The 21,349-nt window shown below is 58.4% G+C and overlaps 1 protein-coding gene across 7 annotated transcripts in view; it reads right to left on the bottom strand.

The window, feature by feature from the left end:
- The window catches only part of DPP9 (dipeptidyl peptidase 9), a gene marked incomplete at both ends in the record, with an annotated part of 36,315 nt that extends 18,382 nt beyond the window's left edge, over positions 1-17,933 (bottom strand). For 5 of the 7 annotated variants that reach the window (XM_079702866.1, XM_079702868.1, XM_079702865.1 and 2 more), the window contains 8 exons: positions 1,050-1,111; positions 2,399-2,527; positions 5,552-5,665; positions 6,403-6,571; positions 6,654-6,827; positions 8,020-8,132; positions 13,741-13,994; positions 17,878-17,933. In XM_079702866.1, coding sequence (XP_079558992.1) covers positions 1,050-1,111; positions 2,399-2,527; positions 5,552-5,665; positions 6,403-6,571; positions 6,654-6,827; positions 8,020-8,132; positions 13,741-13,994; positions 17,878-17,933 — 1,071 coding nt within the window. The remainder of the gene's footprint in view (positions 1-1,049; positions 1,112-2,398; positions 2,528-5,551; positions 5,666-6,402; positions 6,572-6,653; positions 6,828-8,019; positions 8,133-13,740; positions 13,995-17,877) is intronic. The other 2 variants (XM_079702867.1, XM_079702869.1) reach the window with 2 other exon arrangements.
- Between the last annotated feature and the right edge of the window lie 3,416 nt (positions 17,934-21,349).

The raw sequence follows: 21,349 nt of genomic DNA on the forward strand, positions 1-21,349 counted from the left end.
TGGGTAAGACACAGCCTCTGGCCGCTGCAGCTTCCTGGAGGTGACACGGGGCTGGCAGGGCATCTCCCCGGGAGGGGCGACAGGAGAGAGGCGGGCAGGGCCTCAGCATGGCCCACACCCAGGCTCGCCACCAACCCCCGCCTGCCCCAGCTGCCTGTTCAGTGGGCAAAACCCACACCCACCTCGGGACCTTGTCCATCCGACAAGGCCAGGAACCATTTACAATAGCTGGTGGGGACTCGGCAAAGCCACTTAGGACAGATTCCTGTAGAATCTGCCGTAATGTTCTGGTCAAGAGTGCAGAAGGGTTTTGGTTAGGGCCTAATCATGCCCAAACCAAAAACCACCCCCCCAATCATGAAAATAGGTGTATTTAATCTCACGCCTTTTTTATGAAACATTACATGAGAAGCCATTTCGGTAAAAATACGCAGGGGCTTCCCGGCTCGTGTGCCTGCTCCAACCTCTGCCGCGAGGGGCGTCGCCCTCTGACATCCCCACGTGGGGTGGGCATCCCTACAGCCCTCCTACCCCTAGCCTCCTCTGCCCTCCTGGCTGTGGGGTCCTGAGGAACGACTCCCTGGGCGATGAGGACCCTTGTCTGTGACGATGACCAGCTGACAGAGGGAAGGATGCAGAACAGATGGGGCCAGTGAAGTGATATGTGAGGAGCTGCCCAGAGGCTGGGGTGGGGCACCCCTGGCCTGAGGTCGGGGTGCCCCAGGCAACTGCTCCCCACCCCTCTGAGCTCCGTTCTGGAAGCTCTGTGAGCCACTGCCCTTGTGCACACGGGCGTCCCCACCCCACGCCTCGGGGCCACCTGGAGGCAGGTGGGGCCAGGCTCACCACTCCCCGTCTCGGGGTCCAGGTTCAGAGTGACCCCGCCCAGAATCCGGGGCTCTGGGCAGAACCTCTTCCGGTTCAGTTGGCCAAGAGAAGCACCTGCCATGCAATGGGGGCGAGCGGCCTCCGGACCCGTCTCCCAGCGCACACCCTGGCCCTCCTCTCCTCATCCAGAAGCTTCTCCCGGGCGCCCAGGCCCCTCTTACCTTTCCCTGACTGTCTGTCTGAAACTCAGCCAGTTTCAAGGCGATCTTGGGATTCTTGCTGCCTGCAGAAACGAAAGCGAGGTGCATCTGGCAGGTGTCACCAAGAGGGCTGAGAGTGGGTGTTGGGGGCGGCGGCTGGGGGGGTGATCCTCACAGGCAGTGACACAGCTGGCGTGGGGGGTAGGGGAGGAGGCGCCAGGTGGCCAAAGGTCTCTCTGTAGGTGCGTCACCCTCTCTGGCCCAGGCACAAAGTCCCCCAGGCAGGACTGTCTGACTTTGGGCCTGGACCTTAGTCCCGACAGTGACGTGGCAACGTCTCTGCTGTTTAAGAACATAGGTCAGGCCTGGGCTGGTGCGAGGGCCCTGAGGGGGACACAAACACGAGGAAGATGCCTCCCTGCCTCTGGAGAGCTTGAATGCTGGCTGCAAAGACAGCACACGCCCGTAACAAAAGCACCAATGATGCAGAAAGGTGGCCCATGTCCCAGTGACACAGTCAGTCTTCAGCTGTCGGGAGGCAGGTGGCCTATAGGCTGGGGTGACCAAGACATGCCCTCCAGGGTGGGATTTGGTTCAGGCCCCTGTTATTCCTACGACGGATCTCAACTCTGGCCCCCGTGGCTCTAGCACCCCAGCAGGTAATGTCTCGGTGCCTCTGTTTCCTCGTCTCTCCAACAGGGGAAGGGAAGGACCGACTTCCCCATTCACACCAGGGACTGGAAGTTTCCCTAGGAAGGCTCTGCCTAGCATGGCCCACAGTTAGCAAGAACGAGTCTGTCGTAGGCTTCCACGGAGGTCCCAAAGATGCTGAACCTGACCTGCACATGTATTTTGTGTGGCTAAATCTTTTTTTTTTTTTTAAGTTGGCCGTGCCAGGTGCGGCATGCGGGATCTTAGTTCCCCGACCAGAGATCGAACCCGTGCTCCCTGCAGTGCAAGCGTGGAGTCTTAAGCACTGGACTGCCAGGGAAGTCCTGCTAAGTATTTTTAAATGATTCGAGCCACGTTTAAGAATTGGTAGATTTCTGGGACTTCCCTGTATTTCTGGGCAAACCCTGTATTCTCACAAGGCAGTGAGTGTCTGATGTGCCCCCGGAGGGGGCCCACACCTCCCACTGCCTCCCCAGGGCTCCTACTGTTTCCTGGGCCCCGAGGCAGGACACCAGTCACCACTGACGGTGGTGCTGGCCTGGCTGTTGTTCCCGAGTGCAGCCTGCTTCTCCAGGTCCATCCCTGTCTGGGTCTTGTGGGCCCATCCTGGTTGGTGCCTCACCGTGTTCTATGAGGCTTCAGAGCACTGCCGAGCCGCCCTCATGTGTCCTGGGCCCTCACCTGTCCTGGGCCCTCACCTGTCCTGGGGTACCGGTAGGAGTCCGTCTTCCTCTCCTCTAGAGCGGGAGAGGGCACGTGAATGATCTCCACCTCGGACTCGTCCACTTCCTCGTACAGGATCCGCAGCGTCTTGCAGCCTTCTGAACCTGGGAGGGGGCAGGGCAGCTGCTCAGGGTGCTGGGTGTCTCCTCTGCCGCCCCGCACCCCCCTGCCCACACGGGGACTCTTCTCTACCATGGCAGGGCCCAGACAAGAATGGTCCCTGGGGCCGGAAACCCAGCTCTGCCGTGTACTAGGCCTGAAGCCAGTCACATGTCCTCCTGGGGCCTCGATTTCCTTCCCTGTAAAACCGGAGCAAGAATGGAGCTCTTCCCAGCACAGGAAGGCAAGGGAGATGGCCACGTGGGGACTTACGGGCTGAACCACACGCCCACCCAATTCCTACATTCATGTCTCAACCCTGGACCTCAGATCGGGACTGTACTTGGAGATGGAGGTCTTTAAAGAGGTGATTCGGTTAAAATGCGGCCCTGAGGGTGGCCCTGATACAGTATGACTGCTGTTCCTATAGAAAGAGGTTAGGACACAGACACGCAGAGGGGAGACCACGTGAGGACAGTGGGGAGACGCAGCCGTCTGTAAGCTGAGAGAGGCCTCGGAAGAAGCCAAACCTGCCGACACCTCCATCTCAGATGTCCAGCCTCCAGGCTGTGACGTCTGAGCTGCCCCATCTGTGGGACGTGGTCACGGCCGCCCGAACAGACTAGCACTTGGGGCAGGGCTCAAGAAGGGGTACAGGGAAAGTTGTCATGAGAAGTAAGCGAATCACCGGGAGCTGACAGCCTAGCAAGGGGCGTGGGAACTGGCAATGCCAACATCAAGGGGATGGAGCCCACGGCTGCTCCTTTCTCGGCTGCCGAGAAGGGTCCCCATCTGCTTCCTGTCCCCTCGCCTGACTCACCAGGACGGACCAATGACATCCGCCGACCTCGGCCGAGCCCACCCTGCCTTCAGGTCTCCACATTTGCTCTATGGGGCGCTGGTGGCCACAGGGCTGAGGCCGCGGAAGTGCTGCAGCTCAGACTCAGTGCTAAGGGCTCCTATGTCTGTCCACAGGGCATGGGTCGTTCCGGGGCCCTGAGTTTCCTGGCCAGGAAAGACCCTCTTGGGTTGCTATGGTCACGTAGCTCCACGGGCGCATGCCATGAGTGGGGCTACGGCAAGCGGGGTAAACGTCCCTTGGCCTCAGCATTCAGGGGCTCTATCTGAGGGGTTCTGAGCTGTTAAGAATAGCAGAGTGAGTATCTTGATGTCACTGAGACCAGTGGATGGCAACCAGGGGCCATTCTGTGTCCCGAGGGGCCATGTGGCAATGTCTGGGGACATTTGTGGCTGTCACAACTCAGGTGACACACTGAGTCACCACGGCCCCCCCCAGAGAATGATCCAGCCTCCGTGTCCACAGGGCCGAGGGGGAGAGACCTCATTTTACAGGCCGGAAGTCGAAGGGTGGATGGTCACCTGCTTCAGGTGCACAGAGTCACAAGCTGAGTGACCTGACCCAGGACCCTGACTCCTGACCTAGAGCCCTTTTCCCCAGAGACACGGACCACGGGCACACACAGCGCTGCGGTGGTGAAAGACCCCGGCCCAGACGAAGGGGGAGCGCGTGCGGCATCCTCCCCAGGAACGTGCCGATCCCGGCCCCATCTCGGCAGCACCAGCAGCCCTTAGGCGCCTGACGCTGGCAAGTCACCCTTTTCCTGAGCGCCGGCTAGAATGTTCGGCGCTGGTTCTCTCCATTGCACGGTTTTCATGCCTAGCTTCTATTCATGGTTGGACCATGACGTTTTCTTTTCAAATCGATTTAAGGAGAAGGCACGCTGACGTAAAGGCAGGGGTGACTAGCAGATGAGATGGCACTCGGCTGCAGCGGTGGATGGCCAGTGCCTGGTCCCCGGGATCCTGGCTTGCGTGGCCACTCGCCCACTGACACACACAGAGGCGCTAAGGCCAGGGAGGACTCTATGCGCAGCAGAGGCCTGGCCCACTCCTGCTCATGCAGCAGAGGGTGTGATGGTACTCACGCACCCCAAGAAATGACTCTCCCCGCGCTCAGGAAACAGACTTTGGTCCACTGAACAGGGGAGATAAGACACCCTTGCCTCACGCACAGCACAGAAAAACAGATACAAAGTGGCCAGCTAATCTGGCTTCTTTCCAACTTGTTGGCAAAATCCGTCAAGATTTAAGATGCGTGTAGCTTCAATTCATCTCTCTTACAGCTGGGAATTTTCTCTAAGGCAGGATTTTCGATACTTGGCGCTGCGGACATTAGGGCCGGGTCATTCTCTGCGGGGGGCCACCCTGGGGTGGGGTGTGGAGCAGCACCACTGGCCCCCACCCCCTCGATGCCGGGAGCACCCCAAGTCATGACAACCACAGACGTCCCCAGACACCGCCCAGTGTCCCCTGGGCGTGCGGGGTGGGGCAGAACCACCCCTGGCTGAGGACCATTAACACACTCCCAGGAGGTCACGAGGATAAATGTACGAAGATTTCGCTGCAGTATTGTTTACAACACCAAAGCAAAACCAAAACCGGAAACTGGCAACAGCCAAAGTGCCCGTCAGTGTGGGCTTCTTAAATAAACTGTGGTACATCCACGCCCCCAGGACATCCACAGTTAAAGGATTCTCTGAGTGCTGACTGCAATGGACTGAATGTCTGTGTCCCCACAGAATTCAAATGTTAGACCCTACCCCCCAGTGTGATGTATCGGGAGGTGATTAGGCCACGAGGGTGGAGCCCTCATGAAGGGGCTCAGTGCCCCTATAAAAAGGAACCCCAGCGAGCTCCCTGCCCCTTCACCATGTGAGGACAGGGTGATACGACAGCATCCATGAACAAGGAAGAGGCCCTCACCAGACACCGAATCTGCCTTGGACTTGGACTCCCAGCCCTGACAACAGTGAGAAATAAATGCCTGGTGTTTATAAGCCGCCCTGGCTGTGGTATTCTGTCACAGCAGCCTCAAAGGAGTGAGACACGGATGTTGATGGGAAGGTTGCTGAGGTTTATCTTAAATGAAAAGAGCAAAGAGCAGACTAGCATGTACACTTTGCTTCTGCTAACAGAAGAAGTGTTTCTAAAAATGGAAAGGCGCTTACCCTCCCAGGAGGCTGTGGGACACCACCAGTAGCCAGTGAAGCGGTCAAATTCTTCCTGGATGACGAAGGTGGCTACACCCGCGGATCTGGGGTCGTCAAGGACACTGGACAAGCCTGGAGGGGGAGGGGGCCGGGCGAGAGATGAGGAGTCTGGTTTAGAGCAGGGCTTCTCCCCTGGCACGGCTGACATCAGGGGCAGACCGTTCTCTGTGGGGGCATCCTGGGCGTTGTGGGGTGTGCAGCAGTCTCCCTGGCCGCACCCACTCGATGCCAGGAGCATCCTCACCTCGCTGTGACAGCTGAAAATGTCTCGGCACATGGCCAGTACCCCAGTTGCCCCTGGCTGAGAAGCTCAGGTTTAGTGAGAGGGCACCAGGGCCGTGGGGCAGGACAGGAGGCAGGGATCGGGGTCAGAGGCCACAACCCATGCCGTCCTGCAGATATATCTGCACAGGGGGGATGTCACTGTCGGCAAGCAGGGGCCTGAGGGGAAGGCCGGGTCTGGTGAGCTCTGGGCTGGAAGCATGGCATGGGGACAGGAGAGCGGAGGCAGGAGGGGCTGAGGGGAGCTGAGGCGCACAAGTGTCCGGCGTGGAGGTCAGGCCCCAGTGGCCGGGGCGATTCACACGGAGGGAGACCCTGAGCCAGGCAGCTGGACTCTCTGTGGGGCCTGGGGGGAGCCACGGGAGGGGGGCCGTGGGATCACGGTCTGGGAAGGTGCCTGGCGGTCCGGCCGGGAGCACGGTGACGGGGTCGGGAGTCTTTCTAGAAGCTGGACGGGTGGCTGTGACGACAGACCACACCAGGGGTGCCGGTGGTTCCCGTCCGCCCCGCCCTCCGCCGGGCCTCACCCTTGTGGCAGAAGGTCAGCCGCTGCTCCTCGCCCGTCTCGATGTTGGCCACCCACAGGTCGCTGTTGTTGATGAAGGAGAAGAAGGCAGGGTCGGCGGGGCAGATCTTGGGGTCCATCCGGGGCCCGGAACACTGGGTCTTGATTTCCAGGGGCTTCATGGGGGACACCTGGGGACACACGGAGACCCAGCTCAGGGGGTCAGGAGGCCGCCACCTGCCCCGCCCCCCCCCACCAGTGAGCGGGGCTCACCATGAAGCCGTTCTTGCCGCCATCGCGGCAGTGAAAGAGACTGTTGCTGGCCTGGAAGAGGAAGAGGCCACTCTCGCTGTGGAAGTCGTAGGAGGTGATGCCGAAGACGCCCAGGCGCTTCCGCTCCCGCAGGAGCTCCTCTTCCCGGGAGTAGACCCCGTGGTGGGGCGTGGCCTGGGGACACATTGGGTGGGGCCGGGGGGCGGGGCGGAACACCGGCATCAGCAGCTGGAGGCCCCAGCACCCTGGCCACAGAGCGGCCCAGACTGGCAGGGCTGCGGGGCTCACCTGTAGTTCCAACCTCCTCATCCCCCACCAAATCGCTCCAAGACAGACGAGGCCCTCCTCCGCCCCCAGGGCCACCCTACACCCTACAGACCCCGGCCCTCCCTCCCTGGTCACAGCCCCTTCCTGCGAGACCACTGGAGCTGAAGCCACCCACCACCAGCCGTTCCTACTCTTGGCATGGGTAGGGGTGGGGCAGATTCCAGGCCTGACCACCCTAATGCCTGACCTTGGGCAGGGCGGGCAGGTAAACTATGGTAGACACCATGCAGCTGCCCCAAAAAGAATTCTGAAGATGATGTGGAACTTCAGAGGAATGTTAAAGGGAAGAAATACATTTTTATATTTATTTTTTTAATTTATTAATTTTTTTTTTTTTTTTGGCTGTGCTGCGTGGCATGCATGATCTTATGTCTCCGACCAGGGATCGAACCTGCGCCCCCTGCAGTAGAAGCGCGGAGTCCTAACCACTGGACCACCAGGGAATTCCCAGAAATGCATTTTTAAAGAGCAGAATCCAAAGCAAAATGAGCCCCACGCTGCGAGGAAAGCCGTGGTAAATAGGAGTTGGTCAGCTTGGGACAGGGGACAGGCAAAAGAGAGAGGGGCTGCACGGGTCTCCTCCCCTGCGTACTGTCACATTTTATTTTTGATCAAAAATAAATCAACATATACCAGTGCACAAAGAACTCTCGCCGCTCACCGGCCATCTCCCCCTCTGGAAGCGAGGTGACTTTGGGCGACATCCATTATTAGCTAAATTTCTATAAAAGGGTCTCGGCCCAAGTTACTTGCACGTGAGGCATTTAAGAGGAAAACGTACTTCTGACGGGAGCTGTCACCGCAAGCTACACGCTGGGACTCGGGTGTGCACCGAAGGGAGGGGGAGGGCGTGGCACAGGTGTCCAGGGCCAGGCGCTCCTCTCCGAGGGGCTGCCGTTAAGCAGGGGATGGGCTGGGACCCCCTCAGGGGGTGGGTGGGGTGGGTGCAAGGCCCAAGGAAGCTGAGTGAGGCCAAAGAAGGGGCTGCCGTGCGCCCGCCTGCCTTGCCCACCAGGAGGGCCCGACTCCCACGGCTCACCTGGAAGTGATCCAGCATCTGCTTCCAGGACAGGAGCAGCAGCGCTTCCTTCCGGACCTTCCTGGGGATCTCGGAGTAGAGGAGGGAGTTCTCTCGGCTGCCGTAGGGCATCCCTTGGGAGGAAGAGAGGAAAACCAGAATGGGTGCCCTTGCCAGGGTTGGGGCGAGGGACTCGGGCGGGACCGGCCTCGGGCCCTGACTCCCCGTGGCTGGGCCCGGCTGGTTCCTCCTGCTTCTACAGCACCCTGACGGCGCACCCCTCCCCAGAGAAGCCATGGACCCTGGGTTACACCCGCCAGCAGGGGCAGCAGGCAATCCCACCTGAGATGTTAGTGCTGAATACCTCAGCCTCAGTTACTGCAGAAATAGCGCACAATGGGACTTCCCTGGCGGTCCAGTGTGTAAGACTCCATGCTCCCAATGCAGGGGGCCCGGGTTGGATCCCTGCTTGGGGAACTAGATCCCATATGCATGCCACAACTAAGAAGTCCGCATGCTGCAACTAAAGATCCCGTGTGCCGCAACTAAGACCTGGCGCAGCCAAAATAAATAAATAAATAAATAAATCAAAGAAATAGCACACAAGAGGATGAAAAACGGGGGGTTGGTCAGTGATTCCCAACTCTCCACAGATTGGGCTCTGGTACAGGAATTAATCGAGGGTCAGAGAACGGGCAAAGCTTCAGAAGGACTGGGAAACATGTATCCAATCCAGCCTCTCTCATTCGGTGCTGCTGACGCCGGGACCGGTCATCCTCTGGAGGGCCGTCCCAGGCACTGGGGGGTGTGAAGCAGCCTCCCTGGCCCCACCCACTGGATGCCAAGAGCAGCCCCAGTGTGACAGCCACAGATGTCCCCAGACACTGCGGAGCATCATCCCCTGGGGCAGGAGCACCCCGACTGAGAACCGCTGAGCTAATCTAACCTTATCTGTAAAATACAGTAGCTGCCTAGTGAGACCTCTGTGTGGATTAAGTGAGGTAAGAGATAAAAAGCACTCAGCACAAACAGTGGCAAATAAAACAAGGACGTATCTTCTAACCAGGCTTCTTTTGGCCACGCCACACCGTGTGTGGGATCCTAGTTCCCTGACCAGGGATCAAACCCATGCCCCCTGCAGCGGAAGCACGAAGTCCTAACCACTGGACTGCCAGGGAAGTCCCGACTGGAAGTGCCTTTGCCTCGATGGATGACGGTACCACGGCTGTTAAAGTCAACGGCGGGAGCAGAATGGTCCTCTTGGGAAGCTTTGGGTTCCCCACTCTCCAGGCAACGAGGTGAGGGACCGGGGCAGAGCCCCCCGGCAGCAGATGGGATGCTCGGCGGTGGCCCAGGAATGCGCTGTGGGCAACAGCGGGTCACAGAAAGCAGGCGCCCCGCTTTGACCCTTCTCAATCCCAAATTTCTCCAGGAGGAAGGCTCAGTTTGGTGCTGGCCTCTCTTCCTCGTAGGCGCTCTCACTTCTAAGGGTGGGAGAACAGGCGGGCCGCCCCCCAAGCTTGGCACCTCCAGAGCTACATAGAGCTTCATAAATAATACCTATTCCACCACAGTAACTCTTATGGGTAGCTTCTCAATATGGCAAGTGACTCGCGTCTTCCACTCATGACAAAGTTTCCTCGTGAAATACAGTTAGTAAAAAAAGAGTGAAAACGCAAAGCTACAAGTGGGAAGCATTCCAATTCGACTTCTAAGGACTCTCTAAGCTGCCATAGCCGGAATCATTCCCAGCTAGAAGCACGGATGTGACGCCACCGGTCCCAGCTGCCGTCGGGGCCATCTTCCTAAGTTCACAAGACAAGTTGGGACGAGAATCCTGCGGTGCAGGATTCCATTTCTTTTTTGGCCACAGGGCTTGTGGGATCTTAGTTCCCAGACCAGGGATGGAACCCGCGCCCCCTGCAGTGGAAGCGCGGAGTTTTAACGACTGGACCACCAGGGAAGTCCCTGTGATTCCATTTCTGTGAAACGTCCAGAACAGGCAAATCCAGAGACAGGAAGCAAGTCAGTGGGTCGCTACGGGCTGGGGGAGGGGTATAGGGAGTGACTGCTAATGGGCACAGGGTTGCTTTCTGGGGTGATGGAATGTTCTGGAATTTGACTGTGGTGACGGTTGCACAATACTGTGACTGTACCCAAAACCACCGAGCTCTCCACCTTTAAGAGAGGGAATTTTACGGGATGTGAATTACATCTTAATTTTTAAAAAAGCAAACACCACGCAGCGTGGTGGCTGGGAGGGCCAGCGTGGAAAGCTGGGAGGGAGCAGGTGGCCGCTCTCGGCCGAGCGCCGTGGGCTCTGGACAGCCCCTGTCCGCAGGCTCTCTGGGAGCTGAGCCTTCCAAACAGGAAATCAACGGTGCGGCCTTGCCAAGGACATCAGAGCTGCCTCCTCCCACCAACAATTCGTAAGCAGTGACACGAAACAGCACATTCCCTGGAGGAGCTGCCCTCGGCAGGCAGCTGTGACGGTGCGCACGGCGAGGGTTTGGGACGGCTGACCACGGCCGCTGACTCCTGCTGTCGCGGTCCCTCCTGTGCCTCCTCTTACCAGCTCCACTCCATCTCTGGGGACAGCACCCCACCCCAAAGCCCACCAGCACGGCAGGTGGCCCAGGCCTGGGCAAACACCGCGTGGCCTGGATGAGGGGCCACGTGGGGCATATCACCCTGGACCTGGACACAGGACACGAGGGGCCCCCTAAGGGACCCCCAGTGCTGTCTGGGGCCCCGTGCCCTCCTCCACCGAACGCAGGACACCCGTTTGCAGGGGGAGGAGCCGACCCACTAGAAGCAGCTGAGCCCTGGAACCATCTTCCGGGGATGTGCCCGAGCAGCAGGCATGTTCCCTTTTCTGCTCCATCCCACGTGCACTGGGCTCCCAATGAGCCTTCCCAGAGGACGGTGACTGGCAAGCCTGGGGTCCGCCCAGGAGGCAGGGGTCCCAGGGGAGCAGGGGGCAGGCTGGGCATCGCCCCTAGAGGTCCTTTCTGTTCAATCCATAAATGCTTCTGGCTGCCAGATTCCCCCGGCGCCAGGCTACTGCAGACGGGTTATAAATACACGGGGGTTCTGGGGAGACCTGCCCCAGGAACTTGGACATGGAGTGAGGTCAAGGATACCCCGAGGGTGTTGAGTGATGCAGGCTGGATCAGCTCAAGGGTGAGCAATGTCACCCCAAGAGAAGCAGGATGGCTTTGGGCTGTTCTAGGCACTTTTTGGAGCCACAGTGGGTCCACAGTCCTTGTCTGGAGCTGGCCCCTACAAGAGTGGGCCCTCAGCACCTGCTACAGACGGCAGGGACTGCCCGCCCCAGGCCAAGGATGACTGGATGTCTGAGCCAATCATACTCGCTGTCCCAGAAATTCAGAGAAAGCTGGCCCGTTTCTGCTGGTGGCTGGAACCAGACGTGCAATCCCGGGAGTGTTGCAGTGGAAGGTAGGTGGGCAGTGAGGGTGGATCCACGGAGAGAAACATATGAGGGCAGATGCCTGGACTCCATATGGTTGGGCTTCTCAGTGCTGGTCATGAGGCTGGGGGGTTCCCTGACACACCCGTGTCCTTACTATGAGGGGCCCTTGGTGGCTCAAAGTAGCTTGGAGCATTTCTGTCCCTTTCGGCAGTTCTGTGGTTGGCTTAACGATGGCTACGCTCATGTCCTAATCCCTGGAAACTGTATGTTACCTTCCTGGCAAAATGGCCTTTGCAGATGGGATTACGTTAAAGACCTCTAGCTGGGGAGATTAGCCTGGATTATCTCAGTGGGCCCTAAATGTAATCTCATGCCTTATCAGAGGGAGAGAAAGAGATTACAGACACACAGGAGAGGAGGAGGCGATGAGACCATGGACTGGACGCAAAGACTGCAGCGACCCATGGACTGGACGCAAAGACTGCAGTGACACAGCCACAAGCCAAGGAATGCCGGTGGCCGCCAGAAGCCTCAAGAGGCAAAGAACGGATTCTCCCCTAGAGCCTCCGGAAGAAGACTGGCCCTGCGGACACCTTGACTGGCCCAGAGAAACTGATTTCAGACTTCTGCCTTCCAGAACTGAGAGAGAATATGTTTCTGTTGTTTTAAACCACTGAGTCGGTGGGCATTTGTTTCAGTAGCAGCCCCAGGAAACTCATATAAGTACCGTGACCAGGACGGCACCTTGAACTTGAGAGAGCGAGAGGCCCAAGAGAGACTGCGTTGGGAGAAAGGGATTGAGGGCCACAGAACCACAGGAAAATAAAAGAGAGAGGCAGCAGCTCACCACTGTCCCAGAGCCTTGGCCACTTTCGGTCCTAACAGCCAACTCTCCCTTGGGTAAATGAAACTTGAAGCATGCCCTAATCTCTCCTAGGCTAGAGATGGCAAACATTTTTCTGCAAGGGGCCAGAGACAGTAAGTATTTTTGGCTTTGAGGACCATATGACCTCTGTGGCAATTATGCTCGAAAGCAGCCATAGACGGTCTGTAAACCAGTGGGCATGACTGTGCACCGGCCAAACTAGATTTCTAAAAACAAACAGCCGTCGCTTGCCGACCCTTCTAGACCATTCCCCTCTCTGCCTCTGCTTGCCAAACCGCCATCTGGTTTCCACATGGGCCTCTAGGAGGAGAGACGGCATGGACTGTGGGAAAGGGAGAGCCATCTGGCGTCCACCTCAGTCGCTCTCACGGTCCTCGGCGTGGGGTCAGCCTCAGGCAGAGCATGACCTTCCCTCATTCATTCACTCCGTCACTCGCTTCCAGTACTGACTGAGGGCTGACTGGGGGCAGGCTGAGGATACACAGGGAAAGCGCTGGCCTCAAATGTCCAGCGCTGAGGTTAAAAACCTGCCCTGGACCAACAATAACGTGTCAGGCTACTTACAAAGGGACATGCTTGGCACTGTTCCTTTCTGCCTAGAAGACCTTTAGGCAAAATTCATTTGCTCAACAGATATTTGCTGTCCCCCTACCAGGAGCCAGGCCCTGGCCCAGCTGCTGAGGCCACAGGTGTACACGAGGCCTCACCTGTGCCCCAAAGGCCGGCAGGGAACACAAACACATAAATAATTGCCAATGACGTAGAAAGTGCTGCTCTCAAGGCACATACCAGGAGGCAGACGTGATTAGCCGTTAACGTGCTTAGCCGCCAGGGATCTCGGGCAGGGAGAGCAAACCCCAACTGTCAGCCCACGACGCACACAGTTATGCCACCGTGGCGCCTTTCCTTGAGCCTCAGGTTCCTTCTTAACGCGTTGCTAGCCGGCAAGCATCTACTGGAGTTACTTTCAACTCCCACTGCGGGGAAGTCAAGTTATTCACTAGCCAGGCCCAGCCCAGCCCAGGTGGCGGGGAAGTGACTCAGGGGGCGGGCCCCGCTGACGAGGGCTGGAAACAATCTCAGGGCCTCAGACCCACAGGCCAGGCCCGAACCATGGTGCTGCTGTAACACAGATGGGGCAGGACCGCCCTCTGCTCTGGTCACATACACATCTGAGCCCCGTGGGGGACCCTTGCCCCAGACTTTCACTGTAAACAGATGTCATCCACGGGTGGCATCACAACATGGGCAGCACTACGTCATTCATGGGACAGTTTGCCCAGGGCCAGGCCCTCTATTGGGACCTTCTAACTAATTGGAGTGGCCAACATCTGGAGACTAGAGGACTTAGTAACAGCTGTCCCAGAAATGCTGCCCGGCTCGAGGGCAGCCTCGGGGATCCGAGGGGACCCCGGGGGCTTACCCAGGTAGTAGAGGCGGTGGGAGTGGGGGCCCGACTCGTCCGTCTTCTGCACAAACTGGAAGTCGTGCGGAGCTTTGTTGACGATGAGGCCCGAGTTCTTGCGGCTGCCGTGGATGATGCTCCGGAGCCCGTCCCACGAGTGCTTCTGCACCTGGAAGCGGGAGGCTGGGTCCTCCATCTCGACTGTGTCGCCCCGGTCGGATGTCGGCGCCCCGGTGGCCATCCTCTCCGCCCCCTCGGAATTCAGCGAGAAGCTAAGAGGAGGGAGGGACGGGTGGGAAGACAATGAGAAGGTGGGGGGGGGCAGTACCTAGTTTCCACTTACAAGCTGCCTCCCATTAGACTCTCCGACTCCCCTGGCAGGGCCCCAGCCCCGTGCAACCTTCCCCACCCCACTAAGTATTTCTCAAATCGTTCCTCTTCTCTCCATCCACGAATCCTGAGATCCAGGCCACCATCACCTCTCAGCTGAATGACCGCAACCGTCTCTCAGCTTGACTGCACATGCACTGCAAATCTGATCCCCTGACTTAAAGCCCTTCCTTGGTTTTCCACACCCTCCAGGGTTAAAAACCAGCGCTCACCACGGCCTTCGATGGTTTCTGCCCTCTGACCTCTGCCAGGCCCTCACACCTCACCCCCCTTCATTACTAGGCCTCAGGCAAACTGGTCTTCTCTCAGTTGCCCAAACAGGCCAGACTGCTTCCTGCCCCAGGGCCTTTGCATGTGCTATCCTTTCTGCCTGGAACACTTTTTTCCCTCTTTCTACTGGACTAACTTCTAATCAGATCTCAGCTTAAGTATCTGTCGGGTCCTCAGATGAACTTCTGTACCAAAACCTGTCTCTCCGTTCACCTTTCACCTGCCACCTGGTTGCCCTGCCCTCCGAGCATTCGTCACAGTGGCTGTTCACGGGTCCCCTTCCTGTCTCCCTGCGTCTGTCCCGTTCACAGCAGCGTCCCAGCACCTCACACGGCCCCGGCACACAGGAGGCATTCCTCGGAGAGCCATAGAATCACGGTCTCCCCTACAGCCCACTGGGAGACACGCTCGCTCCCGCACCAAGAACTGAGCATAAGCAGTGGGTCTGCAAACCTCCTCACCGGTGCTGTCAGCTTGCTGGCCAGCGGGGGAACCTCTCGTGCCTCACCAGAGGTGCTCAGAGGCCCAGGCAGATATTCACTGGACATCGGGGGAGCTCCACGTGAGAGGATGGATGTGCAACCCTCCCCCAGAGGCCATCCCACTCTCTCCTCCCCCTCCAGGGGCAGCAGCTGCCGTGCAACGGCTCCCCCCTACCCCCACCCCCACTGCTCAGTACACTTCTTGACTGAACAGGGCTGGCCAGACAAATATTTGTTTTAGGGAAATCTAAACATGGCCACGGTGACCCGGTTCTGGAAGAGCCAGGGTCGTCTAGCGAGGCCAGCCAATGTGAGCGGGCCAGGCCCAATTTCCTGCGAGGGCACCGACTGGCTGAAGGCCTCGCCAGACGCTGGGATTCCTCATCCTCTGGGATTAGCGGCTTTGCGGGCACAAGTCTGTGTTCCCTTGTAGGAAGGGACGGCTTTAGAGAAGTCATGGACAGAGCTGGTGCTCCCCCTTCCAGTGGGAGCCTTAAGACTCCCAGAAGGCTTTGCCCCTTGCCAATACGAGACCCTGAAGTGACCACCACAGGACAAAGGACCCCTGCCCGCTCTGAGAGGCAAGGGGAGAAAGAGACACGAGGCAGTTCCCATGGCTCCTGAGCACCCACTGCGGGCTGATTACCAGAGTGCCCTTTCCAACCGCGGCCCCCGCTCAGTCCTCCCTGACCCAGCCGGGCTGGGGAAGAGCAGTGGCGGGGCAACAAGCTGGCGTGTCCTGTCCCCCAGACACTTCAGCTCCTCCCACGGCGGCTTTGAAGACACGGACCTCAGGCCATCAGAGGCTTCGGGGCCCTCGGGTCAAATAAAGCAAACCCTGGAAGGACGGAAGCCTTGCCGAGGGGCACGCGTGGCCCATCCCGGCCTGCCACAGAGCTGCGGTTCACCTCGAGGGCGGCAGGGGCCACGGGCAGTGCTGGGCAAGGGCCGGGCCAGGACCGGCTGAGCGCTGCGGGGCCCACACGGCCCCAAGCGCTGCTGGCACCAAGCCCAGAAAACCAAGGCAGTGGACGTCCTCTAACCCGCCAAGCCCCCCCACCGACTCGGCTGCCACAATTCAAGCCCCGCTCACGGCACAAGAACAGACTGTGGCCTCCAGGGCTCCCACGGGGAACCCCAGTAGCGGAGACGCTGGCGGAAGCACTGCCGGAATCTCATGGCTTCTTTCCACAGCAAAGAACGATAAAAATGATCTTGCCTCCGATCCACGCAGAGAGCCCAGGAAGCAAAAACACGATCCAGGAGATGAGAAATGAGATGAAACATCGGGAGAAAGTTCTAGGAATCTTCTAGATGTGGCCAGGCAGCCTGAGCTCCCAGGCTAAGGCTTGCTGCTACACCCTGGCCCTCCGCTCGCCCCTCTCCTCCCCAGACGCAGAGGGAGCCTCGGAGGGGGAACAGGTGAATGCAATGCAGCCCATAGGAAGCAAGCCTGTGCCGGCCCCGTCTCATTCAGTGCCAGCTGGGGCTCGGCTTCTTGACTCAAGAGTTTACACAGCTGGGGAAATGAAAATGGATTCTAAGCCACTTAGGCCAGGTCCACCTACGCTCTCCTTCTGCCAATCAGTAGGACGCCTCGCAGCCCACGATGCCGACAGTGCACAGCTCGGGGCCCGCTGGTGCGGTCACAGTCGAGGCCCGATGGCATTCTGTGATCTGTCTGAGCCAGTGCTTCACGGGCCGGGACCACCCGCTCACAGGGGCACCTGGTGGAGACCCAGGCGGGGCCAATGATGAGGGAAGCAGATTCTCATAAGGCACAAGGGGAGGGGAGGGGCGGGGCCCACCACACTCCGGAAATGCCTCAGAGTGGCCCTCAGGGAACTCGCGCATGCCTGCGGGTGCGGGTTCCCTGGAAGCAGCAGGCCATCCTCTGCCCTGTGAAGGCCATGCCCTGGCACTGCCCGGGCCCTCAGCTTCTTTAAGTCAGTGTGCAGCCCAGCCCGTGCCCACGTGGTACCTAGCGCACATGAGAGACGAGATTCGGGGTCCCATCACTAACCGACACCCGAAGGCACGCACACCACCCGTTTTCAGAGCCCACATCCGGGAAACGAGTGACTGTGCTTATCGTCAGCCCTGTCTTCCAGAACCATCTTGCGTTCCCTTCCTGCCTCCCCGATCCTTGTGCTCCCTAAAAGCAAATGAGCCTGAGGATCAGAAAACTGATAGTGAGAGAGGTCGGCTAGGTTGCCGAATTCCTGTGGTCCCTTCATCCCGTGCCGGGCCCCACACGTGGAACTTACAAGCGCCCGGGCCTTGTGTGGATGATAACGTTGAATCCTCACTGCAACCCTGGTCAGTGAGTTCTGGGCTCGTCCTCATTTGGACTGGAAAGTAGGCTCAGAGGTCACGTGGCCCAAAGTCACCCACGAGGAGGGGCAGGAGCCCAAGTCTGTTGGACCCCAAACCCACACCCTGACCGTCTGGCCAGCGGTTCTCACCTGGGGCTGATCCCGTCCACAGGGGACACGGGGTGATGTCTGGGGACATCTGTGGTTGTCGTGACGGGTGGGTGATGCTCCACACCCTACAATGCCACTGCGGGCACTGAATGACCCAGCCCCAGTGTCAAAAATGCCAAGGCTGGGGCTTCCCTGGTGGCGCGGTGGTTGAGAGTCCGCCTGCCGAGGCAGGGGACACAGGTTCGTGCCCCGGTCCGGGAAGATCCCACATGCTGTGGAGCGGCTGGGCCCGTGAGCCATGGCCGCTGAGACTGTGCGTCTGGAGCCTGTGCTCCGCAACGGGAGAGGCCACAACAGTGAGAGGCCCACGTACCGCAAAAAACAAAACCAAAACCAAAAAATGCCAAGGCTGAACAACCCCTCCCTAGCCCACGCTGCCACCCACGCAGAACAGCCAGACGTGCACCCTGGGGAAATGCAGAAACGTCGGGGTGGCCAAGGTGTCTTCCCAGACCTAAGACTCCGCTGGAAACTTGGGAACCTCTACCGCGTCCCCACCGACCAGGCTCGCATGGCACGCCCCTTACCTTCTCCAACGTCCTGTGTTTGTGTTGTCCAGCCGCACCTTCTTAACCTTCCGCATTAACCACTCGGCTGACCTCAGGGTGGGTGAGCCTGCGAGGGGGCAGACCAAGGGGCTGCAACTCTGGCAGTGTGGGGTTGTGGGCCCTCTTCCCCGCTCCCATTCCTCGAGGCCGCCCTCCTGTCTGTGGGGAACACCCAATGCCAAGGGCCTCCTCATGAGGCAGATGGTGCAGGCCCTGTCCTGAAATTCGAAATTCAAACACCTGTCCGGGCATTTGCCAGAAACCGGGAGGTTCTCCCAAGATGAAAGTCCCTGAGGAGATGAGAGTTTCAAATGATTCAGGGGCCGCCACCCACAGCACTTGCTGGAAATCAAGTAAACCCAAATTCCCCACTGTGGTTGCTCCCTGATGGCCTTCCTGACTCCACCTCCTTGACCATGATCTCCAGACACGCTGGCCTTAATCTCCCCTAAACACGCTGACTCAGTCCTACCTCAGGACCTTTGCACTTACTGTTCCCTCTGCCTAGAACACCCTTGCCCTGCTTTTTGTATGATGTGCTCCCTCTTATCCTTTGGGTCCCAGTATCACCTCTTCAGGGGTCTTTCCTGGCACCAAGTCCAAAGTTGTTGCCTTGTTATCCCCATCTCAACACCTGGGCCTTCCTGCAAGCACTCATTCTAAAATGGTAGTTCTCAAGGGGGGTGATTTTCCCCCTCTCCCCGCCCCCCTGCCCAGGGGACCCTTGGTGATGTCTGTAGACATTTTTGGCTGTTACCACTGACTGGGGGAGTGGTGCCACGGCATCCAGTGGGTGGGGCCAGGGATGCCACTCATCACCCTACCGTGGCCATGATGGCCCACCCCAGAGAATGATAGAATGACCTGGTCCCAATGTCCACAGTGCCCAGGGGGAGAAACTCTGTATTCATTGTTTGGGGGAAAGAAATGGAGTTAGATCCTTAGGCTCACACTAGACACCAAAATAAATCCCCAATGGTTCAGATGGTATAAATCAGGGTGGCCCCCAGCGTCTGTGAGTCGCCTCCTGTCCCTCCCTCTTGGTTTGTGTGTTTAAATGTGTGCAGCATCCTAGGACCTCTGAGGGTCAGATGGTCATGGAGCGCAGAGTCTCTTGGGGTGGGGGGGGTCAGCGAATCCCCTAAGCCAGGGGGTCTTGACGATGGCTGGTATTCCCAGGACACGTTTTTGGTTGTCACGCCTGGGAGGCATGCTGCTGGCATCTGGTTGGTGGAGACCAGGGATGCTGCTAAGTGCCCCACAATTAGCAGGATGCCCTTCCCCCACCAGAAAGAATAATCTGGCCCCAAATATCGCTAGTGCTGAGGCTGAGAAGCCCTCTCTGGGTGGGTGAGCACCCTGCACCAGGATGTCAGCTCCATGGAGGCAGGCCCCCATCTGTCCTGTTCTGCTGTGGCCCCGGCAAAAAGGAAGCACTCAATACAGCAAACGTCTCAGGTTGAATGAACGAGTCCCTGTCCTCACTTGAACACTGAACAAAGTCAAAGGGACCCCTGGTTTGGTGGGCACCCCACCCCCTTCTTGACGAAACAGGTGCCCTGATGGTTAAAGGAAAAGAAAGCAGCGCCTGGTCCCAGGACAGAGATCTGATGGAAGAAGTGAAGCAAAATGTCACCATAAAGAAGCACTGATTTCACCTCAGTCCAGTAGTGAGAACTGTGGGCTCTGGTGTCAGAGAGGTTTGGGTTCAAATCGTGACTCTGCCACTACTGGGTTATGTGACCTTGGAGAAGCCGCCTAACCTCTCTGTGCTTCAATTTCCCCACCTACAAAATGCGACTGCAGGGCTTCCCTGGTGGCGCAATGGTTAAGAATCCGCCTGTCAACGCAGGGGACACGGGTTCGAGTCCTGGTCCGGGAAGATCCCACATGCCGCAGAGCAACTGAGCCCGTGCGCCACAACTACTGAGCCTGCACTCTGGAGCCCGTGAGCCACAACTGCTGAGCCCGCGTGCCTAGAGCCCGTGCTCCACAACAAGAGAAGCCACTGCAACGAGAAGCAGCCCCTGCTCGCCGCAACTAGAGAAAGCTCGCGTGCAGCAACAAAGAGCCAACTCAGCCAAAAATAAACAAATAAATAAATAAATTTATTTTTTAAAAAAAGTGGGACTGCAGTGCCTACACCTAGGACTACTGTGAGGATTAAGTGAGATTGCACGGGTAAAGTAGCTGACACAGCAGAAACTACGGGCCAGCTAATATTGTCATCTAACCAAGTTACTTAAAATTACACCAAGGGGAAAATTGGACTCAAGTTCCTTTCAGAGCCAGAATCCACACCATTCACAGACTGAGCGCCAGGCGCCGTATAAGGTGTGTGTGTGGTGGGGGAGGGGGAGATGCAGCCACACATCCACCAAATCCAGCTGGAATCAGTGCTCCCTCCTTTTTCTCCCCCAGTCCTTCCAGGGCTTCTGTCCGTGGACATCTAGCATACGATGCTGGATAGAAAGAAGTCTCCAGAAAGAGCACACGAAGCTGCAGCCCCTGGCCTGGGGCCTGGCTAACTGTCCCCAAGACCAGTGACCCCAGGGCTGCAGAAAACCACTTCCTGCCAAATTCTGTATCCAGGAGCAGGCAAATGAATCCCACCAGCACACACCCAGCCTTCCCGGCCACCCCAGCCCAGCACCACTGACCTTCTAAAGGGTCCAGAGAGCCTCCATTCCAGCTGCGGACGTGGGACACAGACCTTGACAGAGCAAATGTCTTATTAACGCGGTGATTTAATGGAGGGACCGGCTAAGTACTCATTTTCCTGCCACTGGGGGAGTTCCTGATGGTCGGGCCCGATTTTCTGTACCCAGTAGTTCCTAAGGATGCCTCACAGCCCTGAAGCGCTGTCTGAACCACAACAGGGAGGCAAGTCCTGCCACGGGGCCCAATTCGCCCAGGATCCAGCAAGGGACGACAGGGATTGGTGGCCACAGGGCACCCCTCCTGGGCTTTAGTCCCAGCTCCTGGAAAGGTTTGTTCTTGCCGCTGAGGCAAGTGACTTCCTCGCGGTGGGGGGGAGGGGGGGACAGGGATGGGCTCAAAGGGAACGGGCCACTTCTGAAGGCTCAGCTGCCGCATGGATGGGGAAGTGTCAAGGCTGGTCGGAGCCTCTGTGCGAAGAAGGTGGGTGGCTGGACTGGCCTGGGAGCGAAGCTGAGGGAAGGGGCTGGACCTGTGGGGATGTGGGTGGCGGGGAAGCCGAGCGCTGGGGAGGGGTGAAGGGGTGGGAGCAGGTGAAGGAAGTGGTCTCTGGTCTCATATAGATAGCGTGGGTTTGGATGGGGAGGGGGAGAAGGTGGGGACCTCCAGAGCCGACAGGGAAGGGAAGGCGTTACTGGGTGAGGCCATCCCCGGAAGGGGTCAGAGCCAGGTGGTCTGGGCAGCAACGGGATGGGAGAGGAGGTCGGGACAGGCCGGGCGTTGGACAGGCTGA

Source organism: Hyperoodon ampullatus, assembly GCF_949752795.1.
Source record: "Hyperoodon ampullatus genome assembly, chromosome: 4".
Lineage (NCBI taxonomy): Eukaryota > Metazoa > Chordata > Mammalia > Artiodactyla > Ziphiidae > Hyperoodon > Hyperoodon ampullatus.